At 40.0% G+C, this 22,544-nt stretch overlaps 1 protein-coding gene across 1 annotated transcript in view; it reads right to left on the bottom strand.

The window, feature by feature from the left end:
* Positions 1–22,544, bottom strand: part of cad (carbamoyl-phosphate synthetase 2, aspartate transcarbamylase, and dihydroorotase) — a 95,003-nt gene that overhangs the window by 17,490 nt on the left and 54,969 nt on the right. Inside the window, exons 25-36 of the mRNA XM_078541429.1 lie at positions 21,681–21,926; positions 21,502–21,583; positions 21,105–21,271; positions 20,551–20,715; positions 18,019–18,150; positions 16,081–16,282; positions 15,235–15,425; positions 11,436–11,576; positions 5,710–5,793; positions 4,680–4,833; positions 2,974–3,021; positions 1,309–1,469 (exon numbers count right to left, since the gene is read on the bottom strand). Coding sequence (XP_078397555.1) covers positions 1,309–1,469; positions 2,974–3,021; positions 4,680–4,833; positions 5,710–5,793; positions 11,436–11,576; positions 15,235–15,425; positions 16,081–16,282; positions 18,019–18,150; positions 20,551–20,715; positions 21,105–21,271; positions 21,502–21,583; positions 21,681–21,926 — 1,773 coding nt within the window. The remainder of the gene's footprint in view (positions 1–1,308; positions 1,470–2,973; positions 3,022–4,679; positions 4,834–5,709; positions 5,794–11,435; positions 11,577–15,234; positions 15,426–16,080; positions 16,283–18,018; positions 18,151–20,550; positions 20,716–21,104; positions 21,272–21,501; positions 21,584–21,680; positions 21,927–22,544) is intronic.

Genomic DNA, 22,544 nt, shown 5'->3' with positions numbered 1-22,544 from the left:
ACTTACAATAAATACAGAAATCAGAAACTCTTAGATTGTGCACAGATCATATGGATGCTGTGGTCCTTAAATCGTGCTTAGCCTGACAGCTGAGGCAGTGGTGAGAGCATATCAATTGACAAATAAACACAGGCTGACACTAGTGCTAATGCACCATCCATAACCAATACTGAAGATTGGACAGTGACTAACAGCAATGTGACACACAAGATCTTCCACTGCTGCTAATGCCTGATAATTCAAATAGGTCCCAAAGTTAACATTTGAGTTAGTGGAAGTAGATCTAACTGTGAGATACTTAATACTTTGCTATTTCTGATGTCTATTTGAATGGACAAGGCGGCGCGTGGGTGTCTTATTTCCAATCACAAGAATATTTACAATTTTATAAAATATATTCTAAAAAACCAGCTGAGATATTCTATACAATTAGTCTGACCAGAAGAACTTGTTCTACTTTCAAATAACTTACAAACAAATCAAGTGACACCACTGTTCTTCCAGGATCACTTTTCAGCATTGAAGGCATGCTCAATGGACAATATTTGAAAGCTACAAATATGTACTACCGGACATGATGTAATGTGGGAACACGTCATAAATATCACTAATACGCATCTGTTGCTGAAAAGGAGACATTAGTTTGTTAAATTGCAATAGAGATACAACACAATTAGGCAGTCAGTCAACATGCTGTGTTGAGAATATATGCCAGTGCAGTGTCAGGGTGAAGACCTGGATGCTACTTATCCCTTGTGTAAAGTATATTTTTATTTTTCCAAAGCTCAATGTTTACGTCTGGACAGTTAATTCATTGTCAGTTTTTCCAATTTAACTGTAAACTAATCATAATGTTTAGCTTTTTGAAATAAAGTAGGAGAAAAAAAAAGAAACCTGGGCTATGTGAAGCAGTTACTACAAAAGTTTTGCATGATTATATAGTTACGAATGGCAAAATCATTAACCGTTAGTAGCTGCCAGTTCTCCACAAAACTGTTAAATAAATAAGAAAGTTGAGAAATCACTTGGTGAGTTATCTAAAAATTTGGGATGGCGCAAAATTTCTTTTCTCCCACAAGCAGAACCCAATGTGTCTGTCTACCTGCTTTGTATGAAAGCCAACTGGATTTTGGTTAGATGTTGGGAAGCAACACAATTCTCAAGTCATTAAGACAGCAATATCAGTCCCTCATCAAGGTCCTCGTCAATTATAAACAGGTTTATGTCAATCAATGATCAATTTCACTACACAACTCAACTCAGCATGAGAACAGAAAGCAGATTAAAAGCAATGAAAATAGTGATTACCTGGTCCTTAGTAAACTGTCTGACTGACAGAACGTGCTGTCCAACAAAAGGATGTAACAAAGGGGAGTATGGGTGAGGGACAGCCTGGGCTGCAAGATTCTGTGGTGACAGAAGCCTCGAAACTGGAGGAGGATGTATATAACCGTCCTGATTAAAGGTATCTTTGGCACATTAAAAACAAAGAAGTGTTAAGATGTTATTCTAGCATTAGTTCAAACGATTGGCTTTTTGCCATTAAACAAATATTCAGCTTTCACCTAACTCTTCAATGTTGTTGAATTTTAATTTGAACATATCAACTGAAAACTGATTAACTTATCAGCTTCAAGCACAATCCATTCACTGCAAGTGAAGGAAGACATGACTTTCATTTTGGAGTTTAAAAATGAGGTGTCTGTTCAAATTGATTATACAAATTAGTGCTGTCAGGTTCATAGCCAATAGATTACGTTGCTGCCTCTGCTACTGCCATCAGCCCATAAGACATTGGAAGTGTTATTCTGTTATAGTTACCACCATACAATCCACCACACAGGTCCTGTACATGCTCTGCTCCCACAATCTATTAATAACTGACTATACAGTGCAGTATGGTATACTTTGCCCTGATTCAGGAGGGGATCGGAAAATCGCTGCCCCCAGTTTGTTTCCTGTAGGCTTTGGTTTAACCGTCTTATTTTTCTGCTTTCCAACAGCAGCTATTCATGGTTCTACCATTCACATCTCTTCTAGACAGGTATTTTGTTACTTTTTGTCCATTACCACTCCCTTTGGCCCTGCGCCACCAATTCATCTGTCATTTAATCTCTCCTGTCTTTTACCCAATCACAGACCTATCCTGTTTGTTCTTCTGACCTTCTCCTAGTCTACATTTCTAACTTTTCCCAGTTGTGATGAAAGATAACAGGCGTCAACTCTGTTTCTTGCTCCACAGGTGCTGCCTGATCTGCTGAATTTTCAGAATTTTCGGCTTTTATTTCTGTAAAACCCGGTGTTTGACTTATTGAGCAAACTGTTGCAATGTGTTGGGGGTTGAGTGGGCAAGGGGGCGAAGAGAAAAAAAAAATCAAGCACAAACCTTTACATATAAATGTAAACTAAATCACGATAGTAAACTGGATGCCCAACTCAAGCCTTTAGCAAATCATTAAAACCCTAAATTAAAACAGTAACATTTATTACAACAGCAGAATTATTCAAGTTCTATCAATCATATTTCTATAATGTCTCAATGCTATACAGTCTGGTAACATGCAGACATTTCAGAATATTAGTATCACCACATTCAAGGTAGCAGGTTTAGTACTTTTCTCCAAAATACTTACAAAGTCAAACAGAACTTTTAAAAATAAAATTCAGGAAAGGACCCAAAATAATGTTTTAAGAGGGCAATTGTTGGGATTGAGGAGCAGAATTAATGTTTCAAGTCTGTGACCTTTCATCAGACCCGAAACGTTAACCCTATCTCTCTCCACAGATGATACCAGACCTGGCGTTTCTATCTGTTTTTATTTCAGATTTCCAGCATCTGCAGTATTTTGCTTTCATTTAAATTGTTAGAATGATCTGATACCCAAATCAATTTAAACAGATTACAAAATAATCAATTCTAACTTCTGAACATTCCGGAGTGTTGAATTTTAAATCAGAAACTGCAATTCACACCTTGTTCGATGAATTTCTTGACTGGTTTTTCCTTGTATTCTCCTTCAGCTGTTTAAATCAAAGCATGCAGAAGCAGCAAAAAGTCAGTCATTAATTGAATCAAGCAATCCAGATCAGAACAGCCAAGCATGCTCTGCAATATAACATTTTTTTCATGTGCTGACCAGAGGGAACTAGGTAATATATTTAAATTACAGCGGAGCACGACCACAAGCATCCATGAGACCCACGATTAACGTCAGAAAGCATTCTTTAATGTCAAAACTGCAGGAAGACATGGGCCCTTATGGGAATTTGTTTGTATTCTTGTTTGTGTTCAGTAACTGACCATCAATATGGCAAAGTTTTCACTACTTGATAGATTCTTAGCTAAGGGAATTGAAAAGAAAGCACTTACATTTTACCAAAACATTTGCAGCAACTGTGTTTAAAGTTTTCACCTGTTTGTGATACAACTGGTTGACTTTTTTCTTTAAAAAAAGTGGTTTGATGCAATATTTAACAGAGCATGACTGACACTATTCGGGAGACAAATGCACAGTTAATGGAATCAAAAGACCATTTGAGGTGCTCGGATTGTTAAAAAAAATTTGATAAATCACAAAAAAGATTACTTATGCAAGCAATTAGCTCATTCCAAACTCAACAAGATTCCAAGTTGTAGATTGAGAGCAAAGGCTAAAGTGTTAGCTGAAGTGTGAAGTTTCTAATCCATTAATTGAATTTCATACTTAGCCACTAGGGAGGGAAATAGAACAATCAGGAGTTGTTTTTAAAAAGTAGACCAGAATTTGATGCTCTTATACTTTGAGCTTTTTAAAAAAAAATGTAAAAAAAAGTTACTAAAAAATTTGTGAGGCTCCTAACAATGTACTGAGAACATTAAAGATTGATAACACTGCCACTGTACTAACCATGATTAACTGAATAACTTATGCAGTAAAATAGGCAAATCATTTATCAGAGGTCTCGTCTTCTTGCTAGGTAGACTGAGGCCAAAACACCATTCAAATTCGAAACACAATAACATCACCACACACCTGATCAGTTAGTCTATTAAAAAACACAAGTTAGCACAAGACAAACATTTGAAAAGCCACCAAAATGGTGCTGAGTTACAAATTGACTTATAGACGACCTTCAAACAAGCTCATCATGCAATGATACTGAAAGCAATTGGGAACTCAGATTCTTAGATTAAGAGGCAATAGCAGCAGGGCCATTGTATATCATACATTCTATAGATTGTTAAGTGGTATGCTCAGAACTTACTAGAATTTTTGTTAAGATCTGCATAAATCAGGATATTCTGTTTGCATGATGGCTATATTTTTAAAACTGTGGGGTGAAGGCTAAGAATGGTAAATAGCAAATAATGAAATATGTTATTTGCAAAATAGACCACAACTGATGACATGAAAGCCATCCGTCTGTATTTTTTTTAAAAATAGGCTAAATATATGATGCAACTTTGATGACCACGTATAAGCTGGGAGAATGAACTTCAGCATCGCAGTAAATAGTATGTATGTATAGAATTGTATAAATTTGGGAATAATTTATTTTAATATTATTAATCAGCCCAGAAGAGCTAAAAAATTACCAGGCCATCTAGTGATCTTACAGTTAAATGCATCAACACGAGTGAAAGTTGAACTGCAGAAGACCAGGCTAAATCACACCTAAAAGATGGAAAAAAAATGTACCATTTGGAAGTCCAGGGTCAGAAGAGCGATGGATCCTTGGAGGAAGATGGAGCCTGGGATCCACAGCAGGACCACTGCTTGCCAACCTGCGAGGGCTTGCTGCTCTGGTTCGGACTGTTTCAGTTTGAGTAGGGTGTTTTGAATGCTCTGGGGTCTTAAAAAATAAGTGTAGCATGAGCACGTACATTATTAGATAATTAATTACCTATCAGGCAAATTAACCGAAAATTAGAAATCTTAAAAACCAACTATGAAAATCATTGAGAAACAATGCAATGCCTCATGTTTTAGTACTGTAAAGGCTATAGCATGTTACTTGAAACCAATAATCATGTCCAACACTTAAGTACAATACCAAGGGAGTGCTGCATTTGCTGCTAGGAGGTTTCCCTTTACATAGTTATCTGCACTTCGACTGCTTTACACCAGCCTGTCCATTTCAGTTAGGAAGGGATTTGCTGCAACTGTTCAAAGAGGTGAACGACTTCCATACTGGGGCTAATATCACTACTCATGAAAGGTAGGTGGGATGTTGTGTATGCACTTGTACCTCTAAAGTTGTTCTGACAGTCTTCAGGGGTGGAAGGGAAATTGCAGATTCCTCTGCTCCATTCCCCCCACACAACCTCGGAATTCGCCTAGGGTCTTTTTCAAGCTTCGTTTTACCTTTTTCAGGAGATTGCATGATTACAAGTCAGAGGGTTTACTGGAAGTCATCGCTTAATAGCATTAACTGTTTGCAAGCAGCTTGATGGACCTCACTGTCTTTTAATCTGTTCGTATGAAAAATGTGCTTTCAGAACACCACAAAGATAGCGCAGAAGTGCAACACTAGACTTTTGTCTACCGATTAACACTGGTTATTGCCTTACATTGGCTAACACCTGTCCACTGAAAAGAACATAACACAAGGGATCAGCAGAAGGTGCATCCTTAAATGACAACATTTTAAAACTTGACCACACTTTTTTTAAAAAAGCACAGAAAAAGTTAATTATCAAAACAGATTGCACTGGTATCGAAGCCTTACTTTTACTGTAGTTAATGGTGGCGGCAATGGGACACCCAAGGGCCAGGCCCTCACATCCTGTCCATAACCAGGGGGAACCAATACCTGTAATTACAGATTAGAATCAAATACATTTTCATACTGTGGAGTATTATTGCAGAACTGAGCCATAAGATGTACTTGCAACAAATTGCAAGATTAAAGGTAAAGATTAACGATAATATGCAAAACATTTAGAAATGGGGTTTTTAAAAGTAGCTATTAAAATATCACAACCACCGAGGTGGTTTTTTTTGTTTTTAATATTGATTCCAATTAAAGAGATAATCCAAAACACTTTATAATGTTATGAAGCCATGCTTTATATAAAAAAAATGACTTTATGAATTTACTGGTTCAAAACCACTGATTGAATTTTAAAAAAGCTAAAGCCACATTCCAGTGACTTGAAACCACAGCTTCTAAGGTGGCTGAAATTTGGATAACTATACACGATAAATTCTAAAGCCATTAAGTGGAGCCAACCTGCCTAGAAAAACCCAGAGACAATTACCTGGAAGGAGTATGAACGGGATCATCTCCTAACCCATTCACAGAAAGTCCTGGCAATCACTTGGGTGGAGGACCATGCATTAGATGTAATCACTTCAGACAATGAACTTTGGCTGAGAAAGGAATCCACCCCAGTAATAGTCTAATCAAGTCGGAACCATCCACCTGAAATCCACTAGCCATGACCATATTTGGGTCACTGGTCAGCTGGAGAGAGAGAGGGGATCACGTGACAAGTCAGCTAACTTATTTTGTGTTTAAGGAACTGTTTTCACCAGACGGAGACAAAAGCAAAAAAGACGCCGAAATGGCAAGACCCCTGTGTGGGCCTAGATCTTTCTTTCCACCCATCTTGCAAGCTCAAACCCCGTCTGCTATTTACCTATCCACATGCTGCAGAGATTTTAACCAGCAGCTGCCGTCTCCAGAAGAACAAATAAATTGTCTGTCTACATCTTTAAACTACCTCAATGCCAAAACTAGCAGGACAACTGAGCACAGCTTGGATCCACCCAAGTCATCAACCTATGAGGTCATCACTTTAATCTTTATTGGACTTTAAAGTATGACTTAAACTATTTTTCCACTCTGTAATTTATTGGTGTTTATGTGTTGAAATTGGAGATTGTTAGTTTTCTTAGACTGGGTTAAGTACAATAAATACACCCCTCTTTTCTTTTTGAAAACCTCAAGGTTAACCTGTCTGTTTGTGTCTTTTAAAGTCACAGCATGTAAACACTTAAACGCTCTCAGAATTGGCAAACATGTCTTTTGAAATAAACCTGTTTTAGTCAAACGAGGGGTGGAAAAAGAGGGGAGCCATCCTACCCCTCCTCACCTGACCATAACACTAGCCTATCCTGTCTTCACAGAATTGTTACAGTGCAGGAGGCAGCCATTTGGTCCATCATGTCTACACCAGCACTCCGAGTGAGCAATTCACTTAGTGCCATTCTCCTTAACCCCACACATTCTTCCTTTTCAGATAACAGTTTAATTCCCTTTTGTATTGAACCTGCCTCCACCATTCTCTCAGGCAGTGCATTCTAGACCTTAACCACTCGGTGCATGAAAAAGTTTTTCCTCATATCGCTTTTGCTTCTTTTGCCAATTACTTTAAATTTGTGCCCTTTCCTTCTCGATCCTTTTGCAAATTGCAAGTTTTTTTCCCCTATCTACTCTGTCCGATCCCTCATGATTTTGAGTGCATCTATCAAATCGCCTCTCAGCCTTCTTTCCACAACTCCCATTCCCCCAAACAAGGAAAACAGCCCTAACTTCTCCAATTGATCTTCATTACTGAAGTTCCTCATCTCTGGAGTCATTCTCATGAACTCTCTCCATTGTCTTCATATCCTTTTTAAGTGTGGCACCCAGAAGGGACGCAATACTTCAGCTGAGATCGAACTAGTGTCTTACGTAAATTAAACATCACCTCCTTGTTCTTGTACTCTATGCTTTTATTAAGAAAGCCTAGGATAATAAATGCTTTATAAACCACTCTAAACCCATCCTGGCACCTACCTGTCTTCTACAGGCTATATACGTTACCTTCATGAAGCCAGTCATACTTACCTTTCCCTGCCCTTCTCTACACAAATCTGCTGAATTTAGTGTGCCTGCTGCATGATTGGTCCATTTTCCCATGACCAGATCCAGCTGACCACCTCAAACCTCATATCAGTCTCCATCTGCCTTCCTCTTACTGCTTCAGAATCAACCCAAAGAAAACAAGGCAACCCAAAACGCTTCTTCTCGATGACTAACCACCCTCCAAACATTAATTTTACGTCGAACATCAAGTCCAGACAGTTTAGTTTTTCAATTCAAAGCTTTCTATGTAACTGCCTTTGCCTTCCCATTCACATATCCTCATCTCAGTCCTGACCATCCCCAACTTCCCCCAACCCCATTACATTCTCCTATATTGGCACTATATTGCAATTTAATCCTCCTGCTCCCTCGATCCCCATGCCACTCAAGTATCTTTCTTTGCTTTAATGCTCATGCACCACTGCCCTTCAAAAGTGCTACCTCACCTTCAAAAAACCAACATTTTGCCACCCTTGCAATAAATTCCACTTTTTTTGGGTCAAAATCCATCGACTCCCCACCGCTTAAAGCATGGAGCTCAAAATTCTTGTCTTCATCTAGAAGCGCTTGAATGGCCTTGCTCCAACCCCAATTTTGGAACCTGGTGCTGCAAGTTCCCTTTGGTCCTTCAACTCAGGCCTCTGCCACACTCTCCCTTCCTCCTTGTGTCCATTATTAGTGGCAGGCGATTCAGCTAGTTTGGACCTATTGTCTAGAATTTCCTGTCTAATCCACTCATACATCATACCTATTAGCCTGCTTTTAAGTGAATCATCAGAGCTCGCTCTTTCAGCAGCTTTTTGCATATCGCTCTTGATTTGTTTTTATATAATGATGCCTGGTTTATTGTTATGAAGCACCGGGTACAGAGACTACTTTAAAAGGAGTAAGATTAATTCAAGTAATTGACTGTCATTGCAACCCAGAGCTTCAGTTGGCATCACCAGATAAGGTTCCCATGGACACATTACTTAGTTTTATTCAAAAACCTTTGCTTTGGCCATTCTATTGCAGCTTCCACCTGAAACCTAGTAGTAGATCCTCCATACTTCTCCAAACGATATGATTCATATGATTCAAGTTTCCAGTGATGTTGCTGACTCTCCAATATTTCATCCAAGTGGCCAGTATGCACATGTGATTAAACAGCCAGTGGTAATAGGCAACTTACAGTAAGAACAATTTTGGCCTGAGTTACTGTCCGCCTACAAATATTTTCCTGGCAGGAATGAAATGGATAGCAACTGGCCTGATTCTTCAACCTCCCAAGGCCAGTGTGTTGCTTCCAACTGTAGCTCTATCAACGATGCTTTGCTCTTGTTACCTCTTTTTAGTCGAAAATAAAACTCACCTTCCCTGAATTTTACTGTATTCTTGATCTATTACAGATAGCCTCGTTCCTAAATTTAGAATCTCTGAAAAATCTCTGGTGGCTAATTAGCAATCACCAATATGTTAGTACAATGATTTGAAGGTTTGTTTTTAAAAATGCTTACATTTCATTCCGAACAGCTCAGGCCATATCTCAACAAGGCCACCAGTAGGTGCAGTGCGCAGGTTAGGAACAAATAAAGTGGCCATTCCATCATTGTTAATGAAATAATGGATTTATGTAGTCTGACAAAGTTTATAGCAGAAATCAAGCAGCTGATAGGAAATTTCCTATCAGTTATAATTATGTGACTATTATCTCTACAGTCAACTCAATTCTGTCTAATTCTCGGACAGATTGAGGTTTTTTGTAAATCCACAATCTGTGATAGTGAGGAATCAAGATTGGAGTCGATGGAATAGCAACAATATGAGTTAACATCACAAAAGAAAAAAAAAGTTGTCTCAGCTGTTTCTATGAACCTGGCAGCTGGTTCAAATCAACAGGGACAAGGTTCAAGTTGCTATTTTTAAAAACACAGAATCCATGAGCCAAGCTAAATACCAACAGTAGAAGGTAAACAACAAGAACTTGTATTTCCGTAGTGCCTTTATCATAATAAAACGTCCTGTGGTGCTTCACAGGAGTGTTATATAAAAATAAATGTGGCACCAAGGCATTTCAGGTGATATTAGGGCAGATAACCAAACGTTTGACCAAAGGAATGTCTTAAAAGGAGGGAAGAGCAGTAGAGAGGTGTTGGGAGGATATTCCAGAGCTTGGCATCTAGGAAGCTGAAGATACAGCCACCAATGGTGGAGGAATTAAAAAGCAAGAATACTCAAGAGGCCAGAACTAGATGAGTGCAGATATGTTCTACGGTTGTAGGGCTGGAGATAGGGAGGGGCAAGGCCATGGGGGAATTTGAAAACAAGGACTAAAACTTTAAAATCAAGGCTTGCTTATCTGGGAGTGTGTAGGACAGTAAGCTTAGGAGTGATGGTTGAATGGAATTTGGTGCAAGTTAAGACAAAGGCAGCAAAGTTTTGGGTTACCTCAAGTTAATGCAGGGTGGAATGTGGGAGACCAGCAATAAGTGCATTGAAGTAGTCAAATCCAGAGGCAACCAAGGTATGAATGAGAGTTTCAGCAGCTGATAAGCTGAGATAGGGGAGAAAAGTACAGAGGTGGTATTAGTGATGGTGTGGACATGTGGTCAGAAGTTGATCTTGAGGTCAAATGTGAAACCAAGATTACAAATGGACAGGTTTATTCTTAGAAAGTTGCCAGGCAGAAAGATGGAGTCAGTGGCTAGGAAAGGGAGTTAGGAAGGGAGACTGAAGAGAATGGCTTCTGACTTCCCAATAATTAATTGAAGAAGTTTCTGCTCATCCAGTATGGGATGCTGGATAAGCATTTTGATAATGTAACGACTGTGGAGTAGTTGCAGGAGGTGGCAGTGAGGTGGAGCTGGGTATTGTCAGCGTCCATGTGAAAACCAACACTGCGTTTTCAGATGATGTCACCCAAGGGGCAGCATGTAGATGAGAAATAGGAGGGGACAACACCTGAAGAGAGAGAACTGTTAACAACACTGGCTAACATGCCAATCAGGAAGGGAAGTTGGGTCGTCAGCATTTCAGTGGGAATAGTGCCAAGGGAGCAGGTGGTGAGTGCCATGGACAAGATGAACTTGGATAGGGCATGATGGGAGACAGAAGAGAAACGAAAGATATAGGAGTTCAGGGCTGGGGGATTTGTCCAGCGGGCAATGGAAAGGGAAGGAAGGGGCAAAGGCGACTGATTGGATACTCTCAATCTTAGTGACAAAAGTCCAAGAGCTCCTCAGACTTATTGTTGGAGGCAAGAGGGGAGGAGACAGGGGAGAGAGATATGAAGTACTTAAACAATTCTACAAACAGCTCCTAAAACATTCCACTTACAAAATTAGACATTTCAGTTAGACCTAAAAGTTTTCAGAAGTACAAGCTTGGTCAACACAATAAATAAAACAGAAATACAAACTGCCAATGCTCATGATTTTACAATCTCTTGTGTTAAAGAGGGAAATGGACAAATGTTTTCTGGCAGTATTTGCATGGAACGTATCATTCTGTGCATCAAGATGAAGTTCAGCACAAAAACACGAACTGCCACATTGTCACGTGATAATGTAGCAAATGCTAGCAAGAATTTAGGGTACCTATTTTAGAAAATCTTTGAACATTACCTGTCCATCAATGTAGGCCACTTCGCCTCTCAATACAACTCGCCTGACTTTTCCCTTCACCTTCTTTCCTTCAAATGGTGTCCATTTGGACTTTGTGAACTGCATGTGGTTTGGGATAGTCCATTCTTGCTCCAAATCAACCTGTAATGCATCCAGAGCATTAAAATTGCATCGAATCAAAATTGAGCCACCGAGAGCTCCAATACTTAAGTTTTAAGCTTCTCATACAGCAAGTTACTCCTTATGCAAAATATGACTAAAATCTTGATTTTTAATTAATGTTTTGAACAAGTTAGGCTTACTATTCAGTCATGTACTTTTAAGCCTCTCTGTGGTCTACTACTAAATTATTCTGCAGTTTTAACAATTCATTCTCGGTTGGCCTTCCTTACAATTTAAACAATTTTTTTTAAGGCTTCCAACGATGTCCATTGTAAGGTTCTTAAAATCTTTGGTACACTGACTCTAGTAGTTGAGAACACAGAAAAACCTGGGAGTACAGTGGGACCTTAATTACCAGGAATTCCAATTCATCAACTTCCCAATGTTCCACCAGGATTTCTGACAGGCTAAAATACACATATGAACATACGAATTAGGAGTAGGCCACTTGGCCCCTTGAGCCTGCTCCACCATTTAATAAGATCAAGGCTGATTTGATTTTAACCTCACTCCGCATTCCCACCTACCCCCGATAACCTTTCACCACCCCACCCTCCACTTCTCAAGAATCCATCTAGTTCTGCCTTAAAAACATTCAAAGATTCAGCTTCCACCACCTTTTGAGGGGGAGAATTCCAAAGACTCACGATCCTCAGAAAAAAATTCTCCTCAATCTCTGCCTTATGGGCAACCCCTCTATTTTTAAACTGTGACCCCCTAGTTCTAGATTCTCCCATTAGGAAAAACATCCTTTCCACATCCACCCTGACAAGACAGGATCTTATATGTTTCAATCAAGCCATCTCTTACTTTCCTGAATTCCAGCAGATACAAGCCTAGCCTGTCCAGCCTTTCCTCATAAGACGACCCGCCCATCCCAGGAATTAGTCTAGTAAATCTTCTCTGAACTGCTTCCAACACTATTACATCCTCATGTTAACATTAACTAGGTGAGATAGATGGTCATCTTACAAAGCAGGAGCTCACAGCAGTCTATGCCGAACTGAATGAAGGAGCAATTTCTGTGCTTTGTGCGCTGCTCCAATTTAGATTGGTAACTGAGAGAGCAGATCTGGTACACTTCTCTCATGTTTCCATAAGACCATAAGACATAGCAGCAGAAATTAGGCCATTCGGCCAATCGAGTCTGCTCCGCCATTCAATCATGGCTGATAAGTTTCTCAACCCCTTTCTCCCACCTTTTCCCCATAACCTTTGATCCCCTTTCCAATCAAGAACCTATCTATCTCGGTCTTAAATACACTCAATGACCTAGCCTCCACAGCCTTCTGTGGCAATGAATTCCATAGATTCACCACTCTCTGGCTAAAGAAGTTTCTCCTCATCTCTGTTCTAAAAGGTCTTTCCTTTACTCTCAGGCTGTGCCCTCAGGTCCTAGTCTCTCCTACTAATGGAAACATCTTCCCCACGTCCACTCTATCCAGGCCTTTCAGTATTCTGTAAGTTTCAATCAGATCCCCCCTCATCCTTCTAAACTCCATTGAATATAGACCCAAAGTCCTCAAATGTTCCTCATAAGTTAAGCCTTTCATTCCTGGGATCGTTCTTGTGAACCTCCTCTGGACCCTCTCCAGGGCCAGAACATCCTTCCTGAGATACGAGGCCCAAAATTCCTCACAATATACTAAATGTGGTCTGACCAGAGCCTTATAAAGCCTCAGAAGCACATCCCTGCTTTTATATTCTAGTTCTCTTGAAATAAACGCCAACATTGCATTTGCCTTCCTAACTACCGACTCAACCTGCAAGTTAACCTTAAGAGAATCCTGGACTAGGACTCCCAAGTCCCTTTGCACTCCAGATTTCTGAATTCTCTCCCCATTTAGAAAATAGTCTATGCCTCTATTCTTCCTACCAAAGTGCATGACCTTACTCTTCCCCACATTGTATTCCATCCGCCACTTCTTTGCCCATTCTCCTAACCTGTCCAAATCCTTCTGCAGCCTCCCCACCTCCTCAATACTACCTGTCCCTCCACCTATCTTTATATCATCTGCAAACTTAGCCAGGATGCCCTCAGTTCCTTCATCTAGATCATTAATGTATAAAGTGAAAAGTTGTGGTCCCAACACTGACCCCTGCGGAACTCCACTAGTCACCGGCCACCATCCTGAGAAGGACCCCCTTATCCCCACTCTCTGCCTCCTGCCAGACAGCCAATCTTCAATCCATGCTAATACCTTGCCTCTAACACCATGGGCTCTTATGTTACTGAGCAGCCTCCTGTGCGGCACCTTGTCAAAGTTTCCTAACTAAAATGCCTTTAATACATAGAATTGTGGACTTCCAGTACACAAGTCAGAAGGCGTCCACGGATTATACACTGATCGTAACACAACAATGTCAACTTTCACATCTGGGCTTCTGAAATGTTCTTTTTACTCAACCGATTAAACACCCTGCCATAGCAGACAGGACTCTCCTATTTCCATGTTTCTGCTCTTTGTGGTTAAAAAAACTATAATAAGTTTCCCTTTGTCCTCTCCTTCCAACCCATCAGCTTCGGTATTCAATGGATCAATATCTTCCACCATTTCCAACAATTTCCAAACTATGCCCACTGCTCATGATCCTTGACATGGTGACAATCATATGCAGGTTATGTGACCACTCTAAAGAACACCCGCATTCTGCAAGCACAAATGGCGCTCCCTGTAACACTTCAACTACCTATCGCTCTCCCATTCTCAACGGCTCAGTCTTTGGCTTTTTAAATTCAACATAGGTTCAAGGAGCACCACTTTGGAGCTGAATTTCTACAGGGGTTTTTCCATTTATCCACCATAGCTTTGGTAAGAGTCATAGAAATGCAGAAAACAGAGCAAGCTGTTCAATTTCCGTGGCTCTGCTTACAAAGTTATTGCAGATGATTGGGAGGGTCCCTGCATAAATTGAAATCCATCTTTGTTCTATTACCTCTTTGCAGCCGTCTGGCCTTAATACAGACTTTAATTTCAGACCTTCACTTTAGCTGAGATTTTCTCTTCACCAGTGTACGTTGGCAATGCAGGAGGAGTGTCTTGACTTTTCAGCAAGTGGCAGTGGTGCAGAAGGGAGGTGAGCATATTGGTGCTTACGCTGGGAATCTCAGTGAAAACACCATACTGGTGCAGAGATCTCCAACTTCCTTTTTGGAACCTGAGCTGCTACAGCCGATTTGCTTTGCCAGCTTTTCCTGCTTCCATTTCTCCCTGAACCATACCCTCACCATCAATATTTCACAAATTCTCTGTAACTAGCACTTTCATTATGCCTCCTATTGTATCATGTTATCACTAAACCATTTAACAATCATCTGCTTTCCATCAAAGCAATTACAGGAGTGTAATGGCGCATGTGCTCATATGTGGGGTGCGCCAAGGCAAATGGTCAGAATTTATTTGCCAGGCTATGACTGTAATGTAGTGTGCAAATGGTTGGTTGTAATGCAAAGACAAGATGGTTTAGGGATTTCATTGGTGAACAGGAGACGACTTTTCGATCATCATACATTCCTACCCTCTTATAAAAAGAGAACCTTAGATTGTACTTGAATGAACACATCACACACATTTTAAAAAAAAAGTTCTCTACAATACAACTTCAAAGGCAAGATTTCTCAAAGTTCAAGCCCTACCTCCACATAGGTGTTTTCCTGAACTGGCAAGGAGAAAATCTTACGGGGATTTTCATACAGTCGTTTAACTAGATCATCAATGGTGAGTCTGCCTTCACTAACGGCGGTAAGTAGTAGGGGCAGCATGGTCTCTAAACCAGGGTAACCTGGTGGTGGTGAATTACTATTCTTTTCTTCAACAGAATGTGGGGCTAAAGAAATGAAGATGAAATGTTAATAAACATTTCCATAAAACATAAATACTTTGTCCAGTACTTTTTAGGGTCTAAATCAATACCCTAAATCAATACCTTGTTTTAAAAAAAATATATCTTTAGCAACCCTATACTTGAAATAATTTTGCTTTTAAGATTTTAATGAAATACAAACGATCACAGCACCACAATGAATTAATCATAGAGCCATACATAAAAACAGTTCTATTGCAGCAATGTAAAATAATTTAAGCTCTTGCTGTAACTGAAGCAATCGTTAGTGAGCATGATTTAGTATTTTAATAGTCAAACTTTTATTAAAAAAAAACAATACTTTTAGTTATGCCATGGAGGAAAACAGCTTTATGCAAAACACTGATCTGGCAGCAAAAATATTTTTCAGCTCATTTACTACATATTGCCATTTGTGTGGTTACTTGCTTTAGCTTGAACCAACTCTGTACAGTCTCACCCACAGGAATCTCCTGGGACTGGGAACTGCAAGGATTACAGCAAATAAATCAGAATGATGTATTTCATCACAAAGATTAAGATTTTTCTGAAAACAGATAGTATTTTCTCAGTGGTTCTTCCAGTGACCCAAAGGTTAAAATGATTTAAGAACTGAGAGCGTGCTGACTCCATTACATACCATGATCAGTTGCAAAACAGTCGATGATGTCCAAATTTTCCCAGAGAGCTTTCACATCTTCTTTGGTACTGAGCATTGGCCTGACCTGACCTTTGCCATGGCCTATACGCTCAAGGTCTTCCTCACTTAAGAACAGGTGGTGAGGAGCCACTTCACAGGTTACTTGCACACCTTTCTGTTTTGCAGCTCGAATAATCTGGATCTGTTGGACAGAAAGAAAGGTTCACATAACTGTGTCTCTGAAGAAAGCCTTTTTGTCTTCTCAGTCACTTTTAGATCTTAACTAACCACAAATCTTTTATGGAGGGGTGGGGGGGGGGGGGGTTCACGCCTTCTTTATAGCTTCAGTGAGTAAGAAATAAAAGAAATCCATTCAACAGCACTGGATGCATGAAAAAAAACACTTGGTGTGAAATATTACTTTCTCATTTGAATTAATATGGTTTTAAATAAGAGCCCATAGGTTTACCACTTTCCATGAATTAGACACTATCCCTCAGTAGAACAGCTATTGATTGGCTTGACAGGCTTGAGGGGCTGAATGGCCCACTGCTGCTCCTATTCCTAATAAACTGATATCAGTATGTTGTTTCTACAATTCAACAGGAAAATATAGAAATTTTAGTAGTGCCATTCTACAGATTTCTGTATGATGCAATTTTATTGAATTTTGCCTCAGAGCAAAAGAAATGACACCAAGGTGCAATTTACCTGAAATTGGCCAAACCAGGGTAAAAAACTGGGGATTTTTTTTTTTGAAATGCAAGTGACATCAAACATAAATCAAGTTGCTCTGATTTTTTAAATGCAGCTTTAAAACCATTGCACTGGATGCTGGCCCCACCCACAAACCTGGAAACGGCCCCGGGTCAACGCAACGAACATGCTGAATCTTGGACAATTATGTCTGTTTTAGGAGGATTGTCAAATTAGGACTTTTTCCCCCACACAGAGGCTCCAGTAGGCACATTTTAAGAAGTAAAGGAATTTCTTAAACATTTAAACAAAGACTAGTGTACACTAAAGAAACTAGTAAATGGCTCAGTATATTTTTTTTCTAAAAAAAAGTAATTTCCAATTATTTAACATCAGGTGGTGGGCTAGACATTTACTAAAAATACTTTTTGCGATAAACCCATTTTCAGCTGTATTAATAAAACTGCACCAGGTTACTATACTTCAATACACCAGGGGTACAGTAGCATAGTGGTAGTGTTACAGGACTAGTAAGCCAGTGGCCTGGACAAATGATCCGGAGACACAAGTTCAAATCCCACCATGGCAGCTGGGCAATTTAAATTCAATTAAGTAAATCTGGAATAAAAAAAAGCTAGTGATCATGAAACTATTGGATTGACATAAAGACCCACCTAGTTCACTAACGTCCTTTATGTGACTTCAGATCCACAGCAATGTGGCTGACTCTTAACTGCCCTCTGAAATGCCCAGCAATCCAAAAATCATCTGAGCCACCTTCTGGAGCAACAATTAGGGAGGCGCAATAAATATTGGCCTTGTCAGCGACACCCATATTCCGTGGATGTAAAAAAAAAATTAATATTTTCTAACGCACGCTCGCTGCTCCCATAATCACAGGTCTGCAGTCAGCTCCTGCTATCACTGACTGACAGCAGAGTTGCAATTTATTTTTAAGCCTCATACTAGCCCCGAAGGTTGAAACGTATATTTAAAACGGCGGATTTCAGAAACACCAATATCAGAAATGCACCAAGTGGCGGAAATTTCTCATCCCTGAATACCAGGGGAAAATATAAAACCAGAGAATGGTTATAGCACAAAAATGGCTAAAATATTAGTTTTAAAAAATCAGAAATGCAAATTTGTAACATTAAAGTTTAATATTTTGTAACAATAAATATATATAGTTGGAGTGAATTCTTATGTGGTAATTTTGATAAAGCAAGTATGGATTCTTACCTCCTCCTTTCTAGCTACATGGCAAATGTGAACTGGTCTCTGGTACAACTGAGCAACCATTAAAATGGCTGCTACAGTTTGTTTTTCAGCATGTGCCACGATGGGCAAATGCTTGGGCCACTTCTCAAAGTGCTGAAAACAAGAAGTAATTGCATTTGAAATTCATTAACAGTAAAGGCACAAACAAATTGACAAAACATTATCATGTGGCATTTCATTTAGAATAAGTAATAAACGTGCTGAAGCTCTGATTCAAACAGGGTAGGTACTTCCCGTAAGCTAGTGTGGAATGACACAAAAGCAAACATGCTCGTCTTCTTTTGGAGTATCTCCTAGAACACTGCATCCCAAACTTTTGCATGGTCTGACCCTGCTTCAATGCTTCAGACTTGGTGTGGGTACTTGGAGTTGCTTGACTGGGTCAGGAGGTGGGGGGGGCGGGGGTGTCTCTCTTGTTGATGAGCAGGAGTGGGGGGAGTCACTGCACCAAAAGCAAAACAAATACAGGGGAACAGTAACTTTCACTATTATATTATTAATGGACACACTAACCTCACATGGTGGGGGGGGTTTGGGCAGGAGCGGGCACGGCCGGGTGCACAGCCGATCACGCTGAGCGCTCCCTGTGCTGGTGGGGGGCGGGAGGAGGAGGAGGAGGAGAGAAGAGGGGGAGAGAGAGTCAGGGTCTTTTGCGCATGCATGCAAAGGAGCGCAGAAATTTCCCTGAGGCACAGAGCTGCTTCAGCGAGATGATTAAAATTTATTTAAAAATTAAAGAAAACAAATTTAACACATGTCCCCTCATGTGACAGTGTCACATGAGCTGGGACAGGTCAATGAATTTATTTAAAATTTTTAATTAAACTTGACAAGCCTTCATGAAACCTCGTCCCACCCGTGGATGAGGTTTCGTGATAAACGCGAAGGCCGCCTGGGCTCTTCGCCTGCCCAACAACCTTAAGGTTGGGCGGGCAGCTCCATTAATTATTTTAATTGGTATTTAAATGGCCTTAATAGGCTTTTGACAGTTTGGTGAGCGCGCAGCCAACTCCAGTGCGCGCCCACCGAACTGAGGACCTGAATGATGGGCGGTGACATCGGGACACATGCCTGACGTCACCGCGTGTCATTTTACACGTTGGTGAGCCGAGTCCGCGCCCCGCTCGCCGACCCGAGGATTCTGGCCCATGTGTTCTTAAATTTAAATTCTTTTGTGAAAATTTTAACTTTACTCACTGGGCCTAATGAGACAAACATGTTGCAACAGTCTCTCAAAATTTGGCAGTGTAGTTAATAGCGCACATCTAATTTCCAATGTGACGTCTCTGAGGCTGCCTGAGCGAAGCTTTTCACTCCCCTCCCATCCCAGTGAGCTGTAAGCCAGAAGAGAGAAAAAAAAAAATCAGGTGCGTTCACAGCAGACACGGAGCCGGGGAAAAAGAAAAATCACGTGCATGCACCATGGGGCCTTGGAGCCGATCCCGGGACATTCCCAACAGTCTCCGCTCCATGGCTGCCATTATGGCCTCAGAGCTCACAACCCCAAAATCTTGTCCTGCAGCGCACAGTTTGTGAACGCCTGTCCACAAAGATGCTTATAGAATTGTCTGGAGTATTTCTTTTCCACATGGTTAAGTTTTACAAAATAGGAAGAAAAGAAAATTTCAGTTCGGTTAGAGCAAATATTATCATGCAATCTAATGTTCACTGGATGTTCAGGTAAGGTGGGGACTGAAGGCCATAATGGGGACCATGGAGAATTTCATAACATGACTACAAATCAAAACCACCACAAAGATCATAGGATATCAGTGCAAGTCTGGACTGTTCTTCAGAGATTGCAAGCGAATGTTGCAAGGCCAGTGCAATAATATTCAATAATTAGAACAACTGATACGCTTGTCCTCCTTACTGCTCCCTCACCTTCTCAAACTAAGAGTAACAAATGTTAGTTATGCAGGAAGGCTCCAGTTCCAATCCTGAATCTGTAGAGCTAACTCAATTCAGGCTGATGGTGGTACACATGCTGCTGCTGACTCAGTGCCCCTCAGCCATTCTGTGCGTGCATGTGGTACGGTGGTGGGTGGGGGAGGGGGGGAGAAAAAGAGAAGAGGAAATCGGAAAAAAGCCCCGTTAACACTGATCATGTGGGTTGGACATAAAGTCAATATCTTCAAGATAAAAATAAAATTGGTGAGAAAAATTAAGGCAACACAAACTCAAAAAATGGCTTTCCCACCTGGACAGGAGGAATTAATTATAATGCAAAAATGGGCAGTTAAATAATCAGATTTTAGGCACTTACAAACAATGCTAAATAAAGAAAAGGCAGCAATTAACTAAATGTTGGGTCAATTTAGACAGAGGTGTTTGGGCACTGATTCATTTAATAAGCATTTTAATAAGTGTCTCAAAAAACTAAAAGTTTAATCTGGAAATTGGAAGTACCGCTACGTTTCTGAGCTCTGTTTAAGCAATGCACCAAGACCCGAATCTGAACCTCACAAATCAGGAAAATTAAATCCACTTTACCTCCATCCATAAGGATACGTTGTCCATTTTCAGTGTTGAATAAGTATCATTTAAATACATCTTCAAACCAGCAGCAGAATTGCTCATCAATGGCAAAACATCAGCATTGTCTGAAGATGCTCCCAAAAACAATGCAAAGTCACACCGAGCACCAGCGTTTGCTAACTGGAGGGAGAAGATTATGCCAGGATATCAAATTTTCGTAATTAAAAAAGTTGTGACCTATAACTAACTATTGTTAAAAGCAAAATACACATTTAATTTTAACAACGTAAAAGCAAAATGCTTGATCACAAGACCAGAAGCATTTATTTCCCTTCGGTTCCTCCAAATAGAATGGAAAATTCATTGGTTCTTTTCGTACTAGTCAGAGCCGAATTATTCAGCCAATAGTTCAATTTGCTTCATCAAAGCATTTACAAACAAAAAAAGCAAAAATGTGCCAATTTTAAACATAAATATTGCTTGTCCCAAAATCTGGCTAGAATTCAAAAATACTCAATATATCTGAACTTCCACTTTAAAATAAAGTGAAAATTAAAAGTACTAATTACCTTCTGTACAAGAGCGAAGGTGGTATGGTCTGTGATTGCTGGGATTGTGTTTGGCATAGCACACACCATGGTAATTCCTCCTGCCAAAGCTGCAGCAGTGCCAGAAGCAAAATCCTCTTTATGGGTTCCACCAGGCTCACGAAGATGTACATGGACATCAATCAAACCTTAAGATGCAAAATGTATAGGCAAGAAACTTTTAAATACATACGGCATTACAAGGAACACTGCCACAAATACAAACAATTTGTCTTCACTATTCATACCAGCTTTACGAAATCTAAGGTTTTCTCAGACATCTAATTATTGATCAAATGTCAATAGCCACATAGACGAGTTACTCACAACTCAAATACTGACTAAAAAGTGCAGAGAGCAACATTACAGCTGTCATTACCTGGTAAGCGAATCAATTTGTGAGAAGTCATAGAATCTACATGAGTCTTCACTGGAGGAGCATCGCCTATCAGCCGCAAAGCCTAGAGAAAGAAGTTACACCAATTAACAGATTAAACAGGCTTGTCAGGGAATGAAACAACAGCACTCCCACAAGTAAAACTTTATCAGGAAACTTGCCTCAACGAACAGTTTGGTGCACTTGATATCAATAATTAAAGGAACAGAGTAATCTACAGCCAATCGCCTGGTACGGTAACCCTTGGTAACAAACGAAGAAAGACGCCGTCCTCCAGAGTTCCTCATGGAGAGATTTATAACTAAGTCAAAATGATTTTCTTCTAGGTAGTCCACAATACTTCTATGCCTCTCTTTCAAAGGACAACCATTGTCAGAATCTTCAAATGGCCAGTCCACTGCCTTAATCTGTAAAGAAAGGAACAAGTCAAAAAGAGTCAATTACAGGGGTTTAGCTAGAAAAAATTCAAACATTGGTTGAGATAATGAGAATGCTTAACGAAGATTTCAGCATCAGGACCAGAACTCAAATTCAGCCTAGAAGAATAAAACTAGAACCCTTTCTTCAGCCAGCTACAGGTCTCAAATGAGTCAGTGGTCTCTGTGACACAAAACCATCCACAATTCAGCAACAGTCTTCTCTTGGTACCATAAAAAATGTCACTGCTTAAGAAACATTACTCTTCTGAGATTGCAGCAAAGAAAATAAATCATTGTTGGGGTCAAGCAAAGGGAGCTTTGCAACTGATCATGCAGCATTTGGCCTGGTAATGCTTTTTAATGACAACAGGTGACAAGAGAAAAGATCCTGTACCAACATGCCCCCACTTCAAACACAAAGATTCAAATATATTTTTTATGCACTTCTGCCATTATCAATTTAGTATGGTTAAAAAAAGTTCTATCCTGAACCAGAGATACACTTTGCATCAGGGACACTAGCAATTTGCATATTACCAACTACAAATGGCCAACTGCATAAAGTAGAATTGATCAGTTGCACTAATCTGTGCAGCATTTTGATAA

This window comes from Cetorhinus maximus, chromosome 5, assembly GCF_964194155.1.
Source record: "Cetorhinus maximus chromosome 5, sCetMax3.hap1.1, whole genome shotgun sequence".
NCBI classification, from domain to species: domain Eukaryota; kingdom Metazoa; phylum Chordata; class Chondrichthyes; order Lamniformes; family Cetorhinidae; genus Cetorhinus; species Cetorhinus maximus.
Note: the sequence above shows the minus strand (reverse complement) of the source record. Positions and strands in the feature narration are given on the sequence as shown.